This window comes from Saccopteryx bilineata, chromosome 7 (assembly GCF_036850765.1).
Source record: "Saccopteryx bilineata isolate mSacBil1 chromosome 7, mSacBil1_pri_phased_curated, whole genome shotgun sequence".
Taxonomy (NCBI): domain Eukaryota; kingdom Metazoa; phylum Chordata; class Mammalia; order Chiroptera; family Emballonuridae; genus Saccopteryx; species Saccopteryx bilineata.
The window spans coordinates 88,429,446-88,448,354 of record NC_089496.1 but is presented as its reverse complement, the minus strand read 5'-3'; the positions used below and the strand labels follow the sequence as shown (position 1 = coordinate 88,448,354).

The following is an 18,909-nucleotide window of genomic DNA, read 5'->3' as shown; positions in this document are numbered from 1 at the left end:
CCTTGGGCGCTGTTCCCCGGAACCGGAAGCCTGGTTGTTAGTCCCGCCCCTCCTCCTCCCGGCCCGGCTCCGCGGGCGGAGGACTGCAGGCATGACGGCGCGCGGGACTCCGAGCCGCTTCCTGACCAGTGTCCTCCACAACGGGCTTGGTCGCTACGTGCAGCAGCTGCAGCGACTTAGCTTCACCCTCAGCCGCGACGCGCCCTCGTCCCGTGGCGCCAGGTGAACCGGAGAAGGGCGCGGGGGTGCGACTCCGGACAGAGGTCGCTCGGGTCCGGTTACCGTGCTCAACCTTCTCGGTTTCCTCAGGGAGTACGTGGAACAGGAGGTGGCTGACTTCGCCCGACGGAACCCAGGTGTCGTAATATACGTGAACCCGCGGCCGTGTAGTGTGCCCAGAGTCGTGGCCGAGTACCGTGAGTGTGGCCGGGCGGAGGCTGGAGGGCGGCCTGGGGGCGGCGGGCCCGGCCCGCCTTATTCCCCTCGTCTGAAGCCTGACCTCCCGCTTTCTCCTACCCTCACCTCCCTCTACCAGTGAATGGGGCTGTGCGCGAGGAGAGCATCAACTGCAAGTCGGCCGAGGAGATCACGAAGCTGGTGCAGAAGCTGGCGAACCAGTCGGGCTTGGAGGTGATCCGCATCCGCAAGCCCTTCCACACGGACACCCCCAGCATCCAGGGCCAGTGGCACCCCTTCACCAACAAACCGACCACGTGGGGCGGGCTGCGCCCCCGAGAGGCCCAGGATCCTGCCCTAGCCCAAGGGCAAGCGCAGTGAAGAGTTGCCCCAACTCCAGTCCCAGTGAGGGTGGTTTCAGTTTTGTTTCAGGGGTTTCCCAGCCCCGGCAGACAGTGGAGCCCCTGAATGGGGAAGTTGATGCCGAAGCTTTTGCTTGAGATAAAGAACAGCTGCCTGTTTCTTTTTGGTGACCACTGTGAGGGGCAATGATTTTGTTTCTGTCTCTTAATTCCTCTCCAGTTGACATTACTGAACTCTGAGTCTTCAAGGATCTTACTGGATCCTTCTTTCTGAAATCCAAATTGACAGTAGTGGTCTCAGATCACTGAGGGATTTCAAGATTGGCTGCTGAAGAATCCCTGATGTCCTGTTTCTGCAACCATTAAGCTGTAGAGTGCTAGCTAGCACTTCCTGCTCTGCTGTGAACTTGACATCTGGGCTAGGCTGTGTGAATATTTGTGTACAAACTGGAAAAACTGAGGTTAATAAACTTACCCACAGTCACTCTTGAGGTCTTACATCAAAAGATTTGCTTTTGTTTTAAAGTATAACACCACTTTTTTTTTTTTTGTATTTTTCTGAAGCTGGAAACGGGGGAGAGACAGTCAGACAGACTCCCGCATGCGCCCGACCGGGATCCACCCGGCACGCCCACCAGGGGCGACGCTCTGCCCCTCCCGGGCGTCGCTGTGTTGTGACCAGAGCCACTCTAGCGCCTGGGGCAGAGGCCAAGGAGCCATCCCCAGCGCCCAGGCCATCTTTGCTCCAATAGAGCCTTGGCTGTGGGAGGGGAAGAGAGAGACAGAGAGGAAGGAGGGGGTGGGGGGTGGAGAAGTAAATGGGCGCTTCTCCTATGTGCCCTGGCCGGGAATCGAACCCGGGTCCCCCGCACGCCAGGCCAACGCTCTACCGCTGAGCCAACCGGCCAGGGCCTAACACCACTTTTCATTATAAAACCAGAAGAAGGACATGTAATAACCCTTTGGGATGCTTAATATTAAAGGCTATGCAATTAATCTAGGCCTGATCCTTGGAGAGAGTGATTCTCAGGCTAGCTCAGGGGTCGGGAACCTATGGCTTGTGAGCCAGATGTGGCTCTTTTGATGGCTGCATCTGGCTTGCAGACAAATCTTTAATAAAAAAAAAATAATGTTAAAAATATAAAACATTCTCATGTATTACAATCCATTCATTTCCTACCGCTCATGTTCATGGTTGCAGGTGGCTGGAGCCAATCACAGCTGTCCTCCGGGACACCACCAAATTTTTATTGGATAATGCATAACGTACACGGGTCGTTGTATGGCTCTCATGGAATTACGTTTTAAAATATGTGGTGTTCATGGTTCTCTCAGCCAAAAAGGTTCCTGACTCCTGGGCTAGCTGATAAATGGGCAGCAGGGCAGCAGTGTGTTTTAGGTGCTTAGCTTAAAACAAACAAACAAACAAACAAGGGGTGGGGTGGGGGAGATGGTGAGAAAAAGAGCCAGGAGGTACCTTTGTATGCATTCTTAAAGCACTACTTTTGTCATGCCTGTATCTCCACAATCCATGAAGAGTGAGAGCCTTAGCAAAGGCCTATATACCTGCCCAGGGCAGCCAGGATGGAAATGAGGATCCCAATTTTCTCTGCAAATCATTTTATGGGGAATAGAGCCAAGCCTGTGGCACCTTTTCCATGGGCTCAGAAACCTGTCCCCTGGTGGTCAGGCCAGTTTAGATCAAGTAGACTACTCATAACGGGAAGAAAGGGTATTTATTAACCAACCGGGTGGAGGAGCTGAGCCCAGGCTCCCCACTGTCACATGCCTGTTCTGCCCACCTGGGGGGGGGGGTGAGTGGGGGCAATTCCTACAGAAGTGAAGCCATCTCACAATAAATACATTCATTGTGGGGTAGAGGTGGGAAGAGGATGGGCGAAGGGCAGTAAAAATCCGTGGGATTCCACGTTCTCAGCTACAAAAATAACAGCCTCACCCAAGGGAATGGGGGAGCTCAGTCAGGATTTGATTGTCCCATATGGGCCTGAAGACTTCAGAGTCCCCTGGACCCTGAAAGTGCCCGGTGAGGTAGGACAGGGGTGGGAGCCAAGCATCCAAACTCCCAGCCTCTGCCCTTTGCATAGTTCCGAGAACGGGCTTCATGTGCCAGGTGAGACATCAGATCTTTCCTCCTGCTCTCGTCTAGGGGTAGCAAAGGCTTGGTCCCCAAAAGGGAGGCTGGCTCATTGAGTGCAGTGTTGGTCACCCGTCCTAGGGAAGTGTCTGCAAGGACAGCTAAACCGGAAAGGGCTCTCTGAAATGTCTGTGGACCAAATCCAATAGACAGGTCTGAGGCAGCAAGAGGAGGCTCATAAGGTGCATGTGAGTAGAAATTAAGCATATGTATATGAGGGACATGCCTAGAACTCCGTCTCTTGAGAGTGACCAAGGGAATGGGGGGGGGGTGTGGCTCATAAGGGCAGCACATTGAGGGAAATGATAGTCTTACCTCCCCACGCTGTTCTGTTCCCAAGTTCTTGACAAAGGTCATCACAGGGGCTGGGACTAGGGGAGAGGACTAGATAGGATGGGATGTGGCAATTGGGAGGGTACCCACAGTCCAAAGAAAGGGATGAAACAATGCACCAGAAGGTGGGGTGAGGGGCCTGCAGCCCAGCTGATTGACATTCTTCCATGTGCACGTATGAATGTACGCAGGGCTCAGGTGGCTCTTTTGGCTGACAGTTCTTGTCTGGTATCAGGACCATCCAGCACAGAGGGCTATGCAGAAGATGGTGACATTGAGGCCATCTGGACCTGCTAGCCCTGCCTAGGAGAAAGAGGAAGGGTTTGAGCAGATGAACAGAGCCGGAAGGTGGGGTCCTCTTCCCAAGTGCTTAGGTTAAGGGAACAGGAACTGGGGCTGGGGCTGAAGAACCTGAAAGAGCGCCTACCTCTGAGGAGAACCGGTTGGCCTGGGCTGCTCACAGATTGGTCTGTGGAGACTGAGGAGGGGACTTTGGCTGGGCCAGACTGGCTAGCCCTATAGGGACATCAAAAGTTGGAAGGGCCGAGAGTTGGAGGGTGAAGGTAGGGTGGCTGTGTTGGGAGGCAGCAGCCCAGCCTGGGGCAGACAGGCTGGCTTGGAAGAGCGTTTGTCCTGGGAGGCTGGGCTCAGACAGAGCTCTCGTCCAGGTGCTCTACGAGCTGCGTGTGCTTCCGCTTCTCCAGGATGCGGCTGAGCTCCTCGGCGAAGGAGCAGGGCCCTGCAGGCACTCCATTGTTGCTCTGCCTCAGGAGCACGTAGCTGTTGCCATTCATCCTGCGCAGACGGCTAGGCAGGGCCACCAGCCCATTGGTCAGCTCAGTCGGTGGGGGTGGGGGTGGTGGAGGAGGTGGGGCAGGAGCGCCTTCCCCGGGGATGATCTGGAGACAGCTGCCCTCCAGGTCCCCAGTGCTGGCTTCCCCATCATCACCCTCATCTTCCTCTCCGGGACACTGGCCTGAGACTGTCTGCAGCTGCACAGCAGAGCCCCCTGCCCTGCCTGCCCGACCCAGTGAGTATTTCCGTCGGTGCCCTTGTCTGCTTCCCCGAAGACAGGCCACATAGAGGAGGGAGGAAGCCAGGATGAGACAAAGGCCACCAAGTGCAGCAATGGCTAGCACATAGAGCAGCCTCACATCAGGTGCCAGCTGTGCCCCTGGCAGGGCAGGGGCTTGTGGAGCTGGGGCAGGAGTAGCTGGCCGCACCATGAGGCTGTAGGAGGTCAGCAAGGTGCGGAGGCCGTTCTCCTCAGCGTAGCAGCCATAGTTGCCACTATGCTCTGGCTGTGTGTCTGTCACCAGCAACCCATCCACACCTACACGGTAGCCATCCTGCCCATCGCTCAGGCTCAGGCTCCCGTTCAGCAGCCACAAGGCCCGGGCCAGGTTGGATGGCTGGTCACAGGGCAGGAGGACATCATCACCCCGGAGCACAGAGCGAGTCTTTATTGGCGGCAGCAGCCCTGGCGGGAGTAGGAGACAGGAGGAGCAGTCAGTGCCTCCCAATCCCAGGGAAGGCATTGGAGAGGACAAGCCAGGTGGCTCACTACTGTGTTCCCAGCTCCAAGCACAGAATCTGGAATCACGGTGACAACTGGCCCAGCTCTCTGTGCTTATATTCTACAGAAGGATCACAATGGCCCTTTCCTGTGGCTGCAGTTCCTGCCATCTGCTAATGATGCCTAATCTCTACCTCCAGCACAGCGTTCTCTCCTGAACAGCAGACTTGACTATCTTCCACATGCGAGGCATCAACATGGGGTCTCTTGGATATGTCACAGGAATTAAGGCCAAAGCCTCCCTCCCAAACTACACTAGGTCTTCCCTTGAATTGTTACCACTGTGTATAGCACTGCCTGTTACTCAGGTACGTGAATCAGAAACCTGGGAGTCTCCCTTGCCTCTCACTCCTGCTCACCTTTGTATCTAACCCTCACTCAGATTCTGCTTCTGGAACCTATTTCAGACCTGTTCACTTCTTCCACAACTGCAGGCCCACTCTGGTGCCCATCTAACTCATTCTCTATGCAGCAGTGGGGTGACCTTTTAAAAACACTCAGCCGATCACGCCACTCCCCTGCCTTAACATAATCCCTGCCCGCTTCTCCAGCCTCTTCTCCTGTTGCTCAAACACACCAAGCTCGCTCTGCCTGCTTTTCCCTCTGCTTAGGCGTCATCCCTCTCCATATGGCCCTCACTTGCCTGGTTAACTTTGGGGGGAGAGGGCATAGCAGTGATCAAAAGTACGAACCACGGTCTGACTGCTGGGGGCAGTTTCAAGTTCAGCCTCTGCCACTAAATAGCTGATTAACTTTGGGAAGTGAACTTATTCTCCCTGTGCCTCAGAGAGGTTGCCCCTCATGTGGATTATGACAGTAGTACCTACCTCTCTCATAGGAGTTCTGTGAGAATAAATGAGATGGTGCCTGTGAGTGTTTGACCAGTGCCTGGCACATAGTAAGTCCTCAGTACATATTAGCTATCATTAACTTTTGCTCTTCAGACATCAGCACAGTCATCAGATCTTCCATGGGGAAGTGCCCATGATCCTTCTACCCTTGTCCCTTGTCATTGTTATAATTATTTCTTTTGTAACAAAAACTAGTGGAAATAATTATAATTAGTTGTGTGATCATGTGATTGCCAGCCTCCCTCTCCCAACTTGGCTGTAAGCTCTGGAAGTGAGCCTGTTCCCTCATTTATAATTCTTTTGGGCAACAAATATTTGTTTTGAGCACTTCCTCTGTGCCAGCCTCCGAAAGCACATTCAATACATACATGTGCACACAAATGATAGTACTGTAAGTGCTAAGGAGGACAGGCTATGCAGCCAGACCCACACATCCATGAATGTCACTTACCTGTGTCCCTATTGCCCTCACAGCCTCGGTTTCCTCTCTCTATATCCTGTATCAGTGCTGTTCTAGAGACAGAAGAGCAGGACTTGTGAGCAAGGGCAACTGGGCATCAGTTTCCCAAGTGGAAGGGCCAGTGGGGCTGTTACCAACAACTGGCTCCCACTTCCCCTGCAGCTGGCAGGCCTTCCTCCTCCCCTCAGGCTTCGAGACCCTGGGCACATGGGACCCTCACACCCCGCCATCACTTCCCACCTGCTCCCCTGGGACCTGTTCGCTCTGGCGGTGGCCTCCATGCAGGCATGGGTGCTGGAGTCCCAGCCGCAGTAAGGGTCCCGGGCCAGGATGCAGTCATAGCAGGAGCGGTAGCGGGAGCAGCTGGACAGCGGTAGCTGGATGACTCCACTAGGGGCCCCCACATAGAGGCTATGCTGGGAGCCAGAGAGGACGGTTGGTCAGCAGCACCCCCATAGCCACTGATACACACATACACAGCCAGTGCCCAGCCTCTCCAGCCCCTCCCCCTATTCTGGCAAGGTCATATTGAGGGTCACAAGTCCGGGGTTACCTGCATTGGAGAGATGACCAGATTCTCCACAGACTGCGGCTCCTTGAACACTTGTGTCTCTTCGATAATGTGCATCCCAGAGCCCAGGACCACGGCCTTGTGGATCCAGCCATCAGCTGGTATGGAAAGGGCTGAGGGTCAGATCTCAGCAAAGGAATCTGCTCTTGGACCCTGTAGTAGCCTAATGGGACCATCTTGGGAGTCATGAGATCAGGGACAGGATTCAGCTAGTAGCAGTGGGCCCTCAGGACATTGGGAACTCAGCTTGTCATGGCAGGAATTACTGAGTTCAGAAGCATTAGTATTGGGGTCAAATGTCATTGTGATTGGTGACAGAGAAGAGCCAGTATTCACTGGGCACCAATAGTGAGTGTTCATTGAGGAACCAACATCAGTGGTCACCTGGGTTTTGTTACCAAGGGTCATTAAGGGGGCTAGAGGTCAACAGGGATCAAAGGATAGGTCAGCAGTCACCAGAGCGCTCAGGCTAGGGGTCAGAAGCACCTGTGCCCAGAAAGAGCAGGTCATAGGTGGGTCCAGCAGGTGTGATGACAGGTGTCCCTGTGAGGTGTGTGTAGCGCACACTGCGCTTGAGCAGCAGGGGCCGTCCACGCATGGGTACCACGGGCCGAGCCATAAGTGGATGCAACTTCACAAAGTCAAGGACCAGCGACGGCAAATCCTGGGATGAGTTGTAGCCTCGGCTGCGCAAAGAGTCTGTGATGCACTGGGGTGGGGGACAAGGTTGGTGAACCTCAGGACCCTCCACAGGATTCTACTACCACTCTCAGGGGTTCTGTCCTCCTGCCTGCCATCCCCATGAGGCCAGACAGGCCTCCTGTCCCAGGGGTTCTGTCTACTGAGCACTGACCCCAGGCCTGGACACTCACTGAGCCAGGCCGGGGCTCCGGCACCCCACCCTCATAGCGGCCCCAGCGCCGGGCACCATCCTGGTATTCCATGTAGGGTCCTGCAAAGACAGCTTGCACCTCGGTCAGGTCATAGCGGCAGATGGCTGAGGCCTCCAGGGTCTTCCTAGGGGTAATACATAGGGGAGAGGGCCAAGTCACACTGCGTGGAGCCTGCCCACTGGCCACCTGCCCAGCCTGGAGCCCACTGTTACCCTAGTCGAGCCACGTTTCAGGCCCACAGCGCCTCCTGAGGGTCAGTAGGCCATGGATATGCTGGAAATTCCGTCTCTGCAGCCAGCCCTCCTACAGTGGATTACGTCTCATTCTCACTGACCTCTGCTCCAGCCCCTGTGCTGTCCCCAGTTTCTTGCCTCCCCACTGAGCCCGCACTGACCACTGTGTGGTTAGCGTGAAGGCCGCATAGAAGTGTGTGCGGGCCGAGGTGTCAGCGTCCAGGCTGCAGACACTTCGTAGTGTCTCGTACTGTGGAATGTGGCAGATGAGACGCGCCTTCAAGAAGGAGGTCCACTTCTTCTGCAGGATCTTCCTCCCTCCCAGGTCTCCCTGGGGAGGTAGGGGTACGGGGTCAGGGGCCGGGGCAGCGGTTCAGCCTCTCCACCCTTGCTCCAACTTCACTCCTACTCACCTTGCACACACGGGCCACTCGGGCCACACGGTGGCTGCTGCGGCTCTGAGCAAAGCTGCCAGAGCCCTCCTCAGCAGCACGCTCCGTGAAGAAGTAGTAAACCTTGTCATCATCACCCACCATACTGGCCTTGCTCTCCCGCACCAGGACAGAGAACACAAACTCAGCATCTGTGGGGCAGGCAGTTCAGGTGGCTTCTAAGACAGGCTGGATGTCTTCCCCCCACCCCACTCCATCCCTAATCAGCAATGCACGGGACTAGGCTGGCTCACCTGGGGATTTGGGGATAGGACAGTCAACTGCCCAAGGCAGTAGGGATGAAGACATAGTCCCCTGCCCCCACCATCCTCCTAACCATTGAGCCAGTGCATGGGTGCCTCCTCTGTCCTCAGGGAGTGCGGGTGGCGGCTGCGGCGGATGTCAGGAACGCTCCGGAATTCATACCGTGTGGCTGTGTAGAGGCCTCCATCTGAGGCAGGGACATGCCAGGCATGAAACATGTTACATACAACAAGGCACACTAACACACATGGTGGCAAGTCCTAGCAACAACATCTATGTCCTTCAAACAGCATGACTCTGGAAGAGAGACTGGAGTGGAGAGGAGGGGATGCTCACCGATGATGAGGCCTGTGAAGCCACGGGCTGGGTCATAAGGACACTTCTCCTTCCCCTCCTCGAAGCTGGTTGGCAAAGTGAAGGCCTCAGCATCCTGGGGGAATGAGAGTTCAGAGTCAAGGCAGGGGCCCAAGGTCAGACAAGTATGGGGTCAGGGACCAGTGATCAGGGCTGGGGAAGGCATACTCACGATGGCTGCACAGAGGGGCTGAAAGGCGTGAGTCCCACATGCATAGAGATGGGTGGCATTGAGCCGCTGTAGGAATCGCACGTGGTTGAAGCACTCGGTCTGTGAGACAGGTGGGGGAGGGCTGTGAGGCCTGGACCTCCTTAGAGGACTCTGCCATTAGTCCAGCTTGGTAGTCTGGCTCTTATTTCTTTTTTTTTTTTTTTTTTTTTTTGTATTTTTCTGAAGCTGGAAACGGGGAGACAGGCAGACTCCCGCATGCGCCCGACCGGGATCCACCCGGCACGCCCACCAGGGGGCGATGCTCTGCCCATCCGGGGTGTCGCTCTGTTGCGACCAGAGCCACTCTAGCGCCTGAGGCAGAGGCCATAGAGCCATCCCCAGCGCCTGGGCCATCTTTGCTCCAATGGAGCCCCGGCTGCAGGAGGGGAAGAGAGAGAGAGGAAGGAGAGGGGGAGGGGTGGAGAAGCAGATGGGCGCTTCTCCTGTGTGCCCTGGCCGGGAATCGAACCCGGGACTTCTGCACGCCAGGCCGACGCTCTACCACTGAGCCAACCAGCCAGGGCAGTCTGGCTCTTACTTCTTACTCACAGGACACACAGTTCTTTCTAAGATCCCAGTGGGCCTTCTCACTGCCCAGAACATAGAACAGTCCCTGGAACTCACTGTCCTTTGGCTTCCCAGTGGCATAGATCCCCTTCCCTCCTCCATCTCTTGGATTACAGGGCACACTGGCAGCTCCTCCCGCCTCTCCTGCAGCCTCAGTGCAGGTGCGCTCAGGCTTTCACCGCCCAAAGGTGCTTCTCTCCCATCTCAGCAAGCTCCCCCTCCCAGAGCTCCCACACCCCTTTCAGGGTGACACTGCCAGATCTATCCTCCAGCTCCAGCTCTCTCTCCACCCAGTATCCCAGACACATCAAACTTACCTGGTCAGAGAGCAAGCTCACCCCCCCTTTCCCTAACCTGCACGTTCCCTCCTAAACCTGTTTGTCCCGTCTTTCCCTCCTCTCTTCCTCCAGAAACCAAGTCATTGTTGCTCCTTCCCATTCTCTCACCCCCACTCAGTCCTGCTCCCTGATTAAGTGTCTCTTTGTCCTATACGTCTCTTGACTTGGTCCATTGGTCCATTATCCCCCCCCCACTGCCCCGACCCTAGAGCAAATTTCTACCATCACCTCATCCCTGAACCACGGCAGAGAACACCATACTGCTGTTCCAACCCTCCACCACTCTTTATAAAACACAACTCATTTATCCAGTGAATTAGGAATACGAGCGCACAGTATACGATTCAAAAGGTACAAAGGGATATGTTGTAAAAAGTCTCCCTTTTTTTTTTTTTACCCCATTTTCCTTAAAAGGAGAATGCTATTACCATTGTTTCCTTCCAGAGATAGTCTACCAATTGGCACACTCTTGCAACCCACTTTCCAAGGCATATTTTAAAAAATGTAAACCAGATCATGTCACTGCTATATTTAAAAAGCCTTTGGTGGCTTGCTAGAGTCCTGAACATAGGGTCCAACATGCTCCTGGCCCTGCCCCTTTCTCTGGTCTCACTCACCACACTCCAGCCATATTGGCCTCTGCACATCAAATGCCTTAAACTGCTGCCCTCTTGACTTCTTCACCTTGTTAATGATTCTTCCTTCTGCCTGTTCCCTAGGGTTTGAATCCATCCAGGCCTCTGTCATTCTACTCCCTCACTGGGTGCCGTTCTTGGGCATCCATCCCTCCTCTCTGCCAGCCTGTTCAGGCCTCCTAACTCTGACCCACACAATGGCCCCAACTTCCCTATGCCTTTCCAGCCTCCAGACCATGGATAGTCAACCTTTTTATACCTACCACCCACTTCTGTATCTCTGTTAGTAAAATTTTCTAACCACCCACCGGTTCCACAGTAATAGTGATTTATAAAGTAGGGAAGTAAGTTTACTTTATAAAATTTATAAAGCAGAGTTACAGCAAGTTAAAGCATATAATAATAATTACTTACCAAGTACTTTATGTCAGATTTTCGCTAAGTTTGGCAGAATAAATCTTTCTAGAACAACTTACTATAGTTAAATCTATCTTTTTTTAATTTTTTTTTAATTTTTATTTATTCATTTTAGAGAGGAGAGGGAGAGACAGAGAGAGAGAAGGGGGGGAGGAGCTGGAAGCATCAACTCCCATATGTGCCTTGACCAGGCAAGCCCAGGGTTTTGAACCGGCAACCTCAGCATTTCCAGATCGGCGCTTTATCCACTGCACCACCACAGGTCAGGCCTAAATCTATCTTTTTATTTATACTTTGATTGCTCCGCTACCGCCCACCATGAAAGCTGGAAAGCCTGCTAGTGGGTGGTAGGGACCAGGTTGACTACCACTGTTCCAGACTTTTCATTTTAATCCATCTAGTGTGGCTGGGTAATATTTCTATAGTAAGTAATGTTTCCTCAGGATGTTTACATTAAGGGCCCTGGCCCAGTAGCTCTGTTGGTTGGATCATTGTCCTGATACACCAAGGTTGTGGGTTTGATCTCCAGTTAGGGCACAAATAAGTGGAACACAAATAAGTTGATGTGTTTCTCTCTCTCTTCCTTCTTTTCTCTTTAAAAATAAATAAATAAATAAAAATTTAAAAAAGATGTTTACATTAATAAGGGCAGGAGGTAGAGAGAGATTCTATTGTCAAATAAGATGGAAACCACAGGTAAAAATCTGCCTTTACTGGGGATTTCTCAGAGCCGTAAGGGTGTTGCTGCGCATTAGTGGGACTGAGCATGCAGCATTTCCCAAACTCATCTGACCATTAAATCCCTCTTTTGAAAATTAATGTTCCTCAGAACATGCTATGGAAAATGTCTGTCTACCCAAAGTGTGGTCCAGGGACCCACAGTGCCAGCTTCACCTGGGGGCACGTTAGAGCTGCAGAATCTTGACCCTTACCCAGAGCCACTGAGTTAGCATCTGCATTTATAACAGCCGCAGGTGATTCTTGTGCACATTCAAGTTTAAGGGTATCTAACATATCAAGTGGTGAGGGTGCCCATTGTCACAGAATAAAATCCAGCCCCCCAGCCGGGCGTTTACAGCCCTCCGTGACTGGGTCTCGCAGCCCCATTTTCTGTCCGTGTGCCACCAGGAGGCGACCTCTGATGGAAGCTGCAAGAGGCACCTCTCTTCACACAGCTGTCCCAACACCGTCCCTCACTCACTGAATCAGAATCCTGGGGCTAGTGGACCTTGGGAATGTATATTTTTAAAAAGCTCTCCAGATGGCCTGACCTGTGGTGGCGCAGTGGATAAAGCGTTGACCTGGAAATGCTGAGGTCGCCGGTTCGAAACCCTGGGCTTGCCTGGTCAAGGCACATATGGGAGTTGATGCTTCCAGCTCCTCCCCCTGTCTCTCTCTCCTCTCTCTCTCTCTCTCTCTCTCCCCCCTCCTCTCTAAAATGAATAAATAAAAAAATATTAAAAAAAATTAAAATAAAAAAAATTATTTAAAAAAAAAAAAAAAGCTCTCCAGATGGATCTATTACATAGCTAGACAGGAGAACCCTGCAGCACTGTTTTTTTTAGTCAGAAAGGGCTGATACCTAACCAACACCCTTCTGTGGAATACTGGGTACTTGAGCTATTCCTTGACCAAAGCCTCCATTTTTCTCATCTCTAAAATGCAGGATAATACTATTTCATAGGATTATTTTAGAATTAGGTGAGATAAAAAACTAAGAGATTAATTATTGTTATCAGGATTGCTATTTGGGAGCCCAGAGGAAATTAAGATGCCATCATAACCCAAGCTAATAGGGCACCAGATGTCTGGATTAGAATTGCAGTGCCTGGGGCTCGCCACTCCAGAAGCACTTGCAAGTTTATGTGGTTGCTGCAACAGACTGGCTGCTCATTACGTCTGTCTCGGTCTGTGTTCCCAACCCTGACATCACTGAGGAGGAGGGAAGGAGCTGGGGACAGGACAGACCACATACCTGATTGTTTTTCCCTTTTTGATGACATTTACTTTGCATCTCCGGGGAGGCCTCCCAGTGGATCTGGAGGGGGGAGGGGAGAAAGGCTGATGCATTGACCCAGATACCCCTGCTTTTCCCCATTACCTGTGGGGCCAAGTGATAGGACCCCCAGGAACTGGGGAGATTGGGGAGGGTGTAAGTTCCAGGAGAAGCACGAGGCGCAGGGGAACCTGGGCTGGGAAGGGCGGCCTTGTCTGACGGGGACTAGGGTAGGTGGGCAGGATTTCCAGGGAGTGGAGGTCTGGGGAGCTGGATGAAGCTGGAGACCCTCTGGGCGGCCCGGGTCCCAGGGGCTGACCTCTTTATGAGCCCCATCTGCTATGTCGTGGGCATTGAGAGAGAACAGGGCGCCCCGGGCTCCCACCAGCAGCCTTGCCGTAGCCTCCTCCAGCAGCAGGGTTGAGTAGTTCTGGGCTGGGCCCTTGAAGTGCCGAGTTCCGGAGAGCTCTGGGGAGAGCAGGAGCTGTGATCTCAGTTCTGGGGCTGCCTCCCCACCCTCCTGCTGCCTTTTGAGATTGTGGGAGAAGTCAGTCTAACCTTCGTAGGGGACAGTCATCCGCGGGGTGGCATCTAGTTCTCTGGATGGTCTCCGTGGTGAGGGTCTGGGGACTGCAGTGGCTGTGAGGAAGCTCAGGAGGAGGGGCCAGAGCCTCCCCCACATCTTCTTAGGGAAGCCCAGACCAACAAGACCCCCAAGGGGAGCCAGGGCCAGAGTCAAGGGGATGATGCAAAGAACAGTCACAGGGGGCAAGGTCCAGGGAGGTCACTTGGAAGGTCAGGAGTCATGGGGCCAGGGAGGGTCCTGGAATTGGGGGGACATGGAATCATAGGGTTGTATGGCCATGGAATCCCAGGTAAGAGGTCAAAGGATCACATGCTGCCTGTCTGTATCAAATACAAACTCCATGGTGAGAGGGAGCTGTGTGGTCATGGAGAGGTTGTCGGTCACTGATGGGGTTGCCCTGCCTTGACAGCAAGGCTAGTCCTGGTTCTCTGAGGTCTGGTTTCTGAAGAAAAAAAAAAAACAGGATAAAAGCTCTTAGGTTTGTGTGTGGGTGGAAGGTAGTTGACATTGCCCCCAGACTTCAGGAGGTACTGAAGGGAGGAGGCCAAGCATCCACAGAACTCCCACGTCAGGATTGACTCAGTCACTCCGATACAGGAAGTTGGGTGGAACTCGCCTTCTTTACAAAACCCTGCACTTCCCCCAACCTAAACCCAAGGTAAAGACCTCTGACAAGTCCGAAGCTTAGCGAGGAAGCTTAGCGAGGCTTCCATCGCGGTGGAGCTTGGTTCTCCGGGAGAATGCCTTCTCCTCCCAACAACGAGACCCAGCTGGGCAGCAGCTGCCCTTGCAGCCTGAGGGGGTGACTTGTGCGGGAAGGCCTGGGCAGAGACGTTTAATGGGCCTTTGTTTATTTTGTCCTGTTTTCCCTTTGTTCTTTCTTTTCCCTGGCCTGAGAGCTCCCTCTGGAAATTCTCTTTAATTAGACACTTCTCAGCATTCCTTTCTGAGGGGGTGTACCTCTCCGTCCTGTCCGTTCGAGTCTGCACTGCACCCTCTGGCTAGGCATCTACACATGTCCCTACCTGCACACAGGTACTCACAGGCACTGGGGTGCGGGTATCTGGCTCCCCTGGCCAAACGAGTGTAATGTCTGTGCAGGAGGCTAGAATGTGCAAGACCAGTTAATTGAGACACAAGCAACATGGAAAAGGTGAACCATGGGATCCCTGAGCTCTTGGCCACTTCCCCTGGCATAGCTTGGAGACTGTTCCCATACCTGGACCCTCCTTCAAGCCAACCAGCTGGGGAGCGGGTGGGGTAGGTTGCAGGCCTCCTCTGAGCCCTTAATAGGCCTGATCTCCGAAGTGGCTCCTGAAGGCTCCCTGAGCTGGGCTAGGTGTGGAGAAAGCCTGACCCACCCAATCTCATCAGATGCCCAGAGATAGGGCCAGAGGGGTCATACTGGGCTCTCTCTTCCCTTCCAGGTCAAATATTAACTATGTGGCCTTGAAGAGAGGGGAGGGCCCAGAAGCTGGCCAGAGGGAGAACAGGAATTTGGAGCATTTATTCAAGAGGTAAAGGTCACCACTGTAGTGGGCAGAGGCCAGAGGGGAAGAACAGAGTATGAGTAGAGAGAAGAGGGTCACTGGATCACAGAAAGGAAGGGCATCAGCTACTGGTTTAGGGGCTGTGGCAGCAGGAGGCCCTAGGCAAACTGCCCATACTCCACACTTTACTGTGGAGGCACACCTGTTTACCTTTGGGGCCTCTTATTTGCTTAGTACAGAAGGAGGGGGAGCTCTGGCTAGGAGGAACCAGTCCCTAGGATTGGGCAGAAGGAACACACCCCAGGTCAGAGCAACCACTCAGAGTGGTTGCCTGGCACACTAATACAGGTTTACACAAGAGTCACATGTCCAGAGGGGGTGATGTGCATGCAAACAGGTGCACACACACACACATGCATAGGAGGGCTCTGAATACGTCATGCACACACACATTCACAGGAAGGTTTGTGCACACATGTTCACGTAAAGGGCCTACCACTTGTGTTCATATGTATTCACATGTAAGGTTGTATTCAGCAGGTCACACAGCCTCAGAGGTTGACAAGGAGGGTTATAAACCCATACAACATGTGCAAATGAAGGACTGGACACCCCTTCCCAGGAGGGTCCTGCGCATAGACACATATGTGGAGGGACATGCACACGAACTCCATACAGTGGCTCAGGCATTGTCATGTTCCCAGAAGGGTCAAGTCCATGTGTGTTGACAGTCCTCAAACACACAATTACATCTACACAGAGACAAGCATATGTACACACAGGGGCCCAGTTCTCACTGCAGGCTTGGAGGCTGCCAGGGACCGTGGACGGTGAGGTGAAAAGCAGAACACCTCCCACCCCAGTGTCCCAATTCTAAGGCCAGAGGCCAAGTATGTGTTTGTGTGTGTGTGATGGGGGGAGGATTCTGACCTCAGATGCTCAAACGGGACGGGTGCATGGGTCAAGGCTGCTCTGCGAGGGAGAAAGGAGGTCCCTAGTTGTAGCAAAAGAAAGATGGAATGGCACTCTCCTACTCCCATGTATACTGCAGGTTTAGATACGGGAGTGGGGCCTGAGCTCTCAGCCCCCTTTTAACCTCTTGGGAGAGTTGGCGGGGCTAAGGGGCAAACAAGACTTCAAGATCTCCAGTCTACCCGCCCCCACTGCCCCCTACTCCGGTTCCATAGTTTGGCTTTCTCCCACGGACAGCCCCTGGACTCTGATCACCTTCCCACTAGGCAGACCCTAGGTAGATAGAACTGAGGGGTGACTCCCCCCCAGTGTAGGACCAGCAGGCTTTCAACCGTCATCCTAGACGTCCACCTGCTTAATGTGGGAATATCTCCCTCACCCAGGAGGATGGTGGTCTCTCCGGGGCTGAGAGCCCCTCCCCCGCTACCTCCTTTCTCCATCATCTCCCCTCAGGTTCTCTTTTCCTCGGGTCTAACCTCAGTCTCGACTGCTGTAGCTCGAGGACAAGCTCTCCTTCTATCCCGCCGGACGCCAGGAGACGTGACCCACATCCCGGGGAATACTGTTCGCCACACGGCCCCCCGCCCTGCGCTGATCCCCGACTCCGCGCGTTGGCGGGTCTGAGCCCAGCGCGGCCCCAAGGCCTGGCATGCGCCCCTCTACATCCTTTATGAGAGACCGGGGGACTCGGCGGTAAGAAAGGCCTGGCTCAGTTAGGTGGCATGGATGTGGGGAAGGCCTGGCCTGGCCCCCGCCCCCTTCTTCCCCCAGCCCAAGCACTGCCACCGCCCTCACTCCCTGCCTTTCTCACCTTTGCGCTCGGATCCCGGGCCATGGAGACAGCGACGCGCAGCAGCTCCGGGGCCCCAAAGCACCAGCTGCAGGATGAAGGGGCCGCGGTCAGAAGGGGTGGGGGTGGAGGCGGAGCTGGGGGTGGGGCGGGGGCCTGGAAGGCGGGATGGGGAGGCGGGACCGACAGGGTGGGGTGCCGAAAAGGGCGCTGCTCTCTCCTTTCGCGTTCCCCCACCCTGGCCCTATTCAGTAGAGACCGTTTAAGAAGGTCAAGGCTCAAACAGTCATTCGGTAGCTGGCGCTCCCTACTCCCGAGGCCCGCGACCCAGTACTGCCCTCTGGTGGTGGCCTCATCACCCTGATGAGTGCCTAATGGCTTATAGCCCAACTTCTTTCCTCTCCAGCCCTAGGACCCCTCCGATTTTCCTCCTGCTAGACGTGCAAACTTGTTCTCTGAGGGCTTAAAACTCTTCCAAAGCCCAAGGGCCCGAGGCCCGTCCTCACTTCTTGCACTCCTGACATGGCCTTGTGATCTCTGCCTAGAGTGCAGAGGGCCACAGTACTTGGAGACCAAGCGTTAGAGCAGCTCTGAATACAGAACATGGTCTTGATTCTCAGCTCATTGGTCCTTCAGCCTAAGGTTTGGGTGTGTGAACCGGGTCAGGCCTGGATGGCTTGACCAGAAGTGCACACAGAAAATGCTGTTTTGTTTTTTCCGGATAACATAAGCCACAACCATATTTTACACATAACTGGAGGGCACCTACTCGAGAACTGGGCCACTCAGACACCTGCCGTCCCTTCCAGTTCATCCTGGACGTCTTAGTCCAGATCCTTCCATGAACTCTGCCTAGGTAGTAAAATATCCTCTTTCCTAGGCTCAATCACCTTACTCAGTAGCAATCTAGGAAGCCCCCTCAGAATTAAGTCCCCAACTCCTTTAACTAGGGTGGTCCTCCCATGCAATCTTCAGCCCTTCAGTTTCCCCTTAACTCATTCCCACTGCCTATTCAAGACCCCTCTAGGGTTTGACTCAAACCTGAGATCTAGCCATGACCTGGCCTGATCTTCCCTCTCATCCATGACAGTATTGATATAGACCCCAAAGCAGGACCAAATGATGAAGGCCATAGCAGAACTGACTCATGCATGTGCCTAGGAGTCTGTGCTCTGGAGGGGCATAAGGTGGGGGAACAGAGGGATGAACACTGGCCGTAGCAGGTGAACAAGATTCAAGAGGCCCTGTCATTATTTAACTTTCTTTTTTTTTCAGGCACCATCCTGTTCTTTTTCTGAATTCCCCAAAGCCTTTTGGCACTTCCTCACTTACAATCTTGTAGTATGGGCTGCTATGTGTGACTAAACAGCAGGGCCCACATCCCACTTCCAACTCCCCCAGCATTCTGCAAATAGGATGTGTGTATGTGGAGGGGGAGGTGGCTTGGGAGAAATGCTTCAAATATACACACACATTTATAGTGTCCAGCTTCACTTTATTTTATTTATTTATTTATTTATTTTTTCCCTGAAGCTGGAAACGGGGAGAGACAGTCAGACAGACTCTCGCATGCGCCCAACCGGGATCCACCCGGCACGCCCACCAGGGGGCGACGCTCTGCCCCTCCGGGGCGTCGCTCTGCCGAGACCAGAGCCACTCTAGCACCTGGGGCAGAGGCCAAGGAGCCATCCCCAGCGCCCGGGCCATCTTTGCTCCAATGGAGCCTTGGCTGCGGGAGGGGAAGAGAGAGAGAGAGAGGAAGGAGGGGGGGTGGAGAAGCAAATGGGCGCTTCTATGTGCCCTGGCCGGGAATTGAACCCGGGTCCCCCACACGCCAGGCCGACGCTCTACCGCTGAGCCAACCGGCCAGGGCCTTCACTTTATTTTTTTGTATTTTTCTGAAGTGAGTGAGAAGCAGGGAGGCAGAGACAGACTCCCGCATGCGCCCAACCCAGATCCACCCGGCATACCCACTAGGGGGCGATGCTCTGCCCATCTGGGGCGTCGCTCTGTTGCAACAGTAGCCAT

At 53.9% G+C, this 18,909-nt stretch overlaps 2 protein-coding genes across 7 annotated transcripts; one reads left to right on the top strand and one right to left on the bottom strand.

Annotated features, from left to right (window-relative positions):
- The first annotated feature begins 36 nt into the window (after positions 1–36).
- Positions 37–1,249, top strand: MRPL43 (mitochondrial ribosomal protein L43). 2 transcript variants are annotated; one of them, XM_066239421.1, is made up of 3 exons: positions 37–222; positions 310–356; positions 536–1,249. In XM_066239421.1, exons 1-3 carry the CDS (start codon positions 92–94, stop codon positions 775–777), a joined length of 420 nt encoding a protein of 139 aa, XP_066095518.1. In that variant the 5' UTR covers positions 37–91; the 3' UTR covers positions 778–1,249. The 2 variants fall into 2 exon arrangements, with proteins under 2 accessions (XP_066095518.1, XP_066095517.1); XM_066239420.1 differs by having other exon boundaries at positions 40–222; positions 310–416.
- On the bottom strand, positions 899–17,004 carry SEMA4G (semaphorin 4G). 5 transcript variants are annotated; one of them, XM_066239413.1, is made up of 17 exons: positions 16,903–16,979; positions 14,673–14,734; positions 13,602–14,071; positions 13,363–13,511; positions 13,023–13,085; positions 9,052–9,150; positions 8,862–8,955; positions 8,599–8,712; positions 8,244–8,413; positions 7,992–8,161; positions 7,577–7,721; positions 7,191–7,413; positions 6,687–6,802; positions 6,374–6,549; positions 6,125–6,186; positions 3,674–4,726; positions 899–3,549 (listed from the first exon to the last, which is right to left on the bottom strand). In XM_066239413.1, exons 3-16 carry the CDS (start codon positions 13,723–13,725, stop codon positions 3,894–3,896), a joined length of 2,538 nt encoding a protein of 845 aa, XP_066095510.1. In that variant the 5' UTR covers positions 13,726–14,071; positions 14,673–14,734; positions 16,903–16,979; the 3' UTR covers positions 899–3,549; positions 3,674–3,893. The 5 variants fall into 5 exon arrangements, with proteins under 5 accessions (XP_066095510.1, XP_066095511.1, XP_066095509.1 ...); XM_066239414.1 differs by lacking the exon at positions 16,903–16,979 and adding an exon at positions 14,849–15,008; XM_066239412.1 differs by lacking the exon at positions 14,673–14,734 and having other exon boundaries at positions 16,903–17,004.
- Positions 17,005–18,909: the final 1,905 nt, after the last annotated feature.

Bases quoted from the DNA above. Each gene is read 5' to 3' on its own strand.
- MRPL43 (XM_066239420.1), top strand. From the start codon at position 92: ATGACGGCGCGCGGGACTCCGAGCCGCTTCCTGACCAGTGTCCTCCAC. The intron at 223-309 runs GTGAACCGGAGA...CGGTTTCCTCAG, and splicing joins CCCTCGTCCCGTGGCGCCAG to GGAGTACGTGGAACAGGAGG. The intron at 417-535 runs GTGAGTGTGGCC...TCCCTCTACCAG, and splicing joins CAGAGTCGTGGCCGAGTACC to TGAATGGGGCTGTGCGCGAG.
- SEMA4G (XM_066239412.1), bottom strand. From the start codon at position 13,725: ATGTGGGGGAGGCTCTGGCCCCTCCTCCTGAGCTTCCTCACAGCCACT. The intron at 8,162-8,243 runs GTGAGTAGGAGT...CTACCTCCCCAG, and splicing joins GAGTGGCCCGTGTGTGCAAG to GGAGACCTGGGAGGGAGGAA. The intron at 7,722-7,991 runs GTCAGTGCGGGC...TATTACCCCTAG, and splicing joins TTCACGCTAACCACACAGTG to GAAGACCCTGGAGGCCTCAG.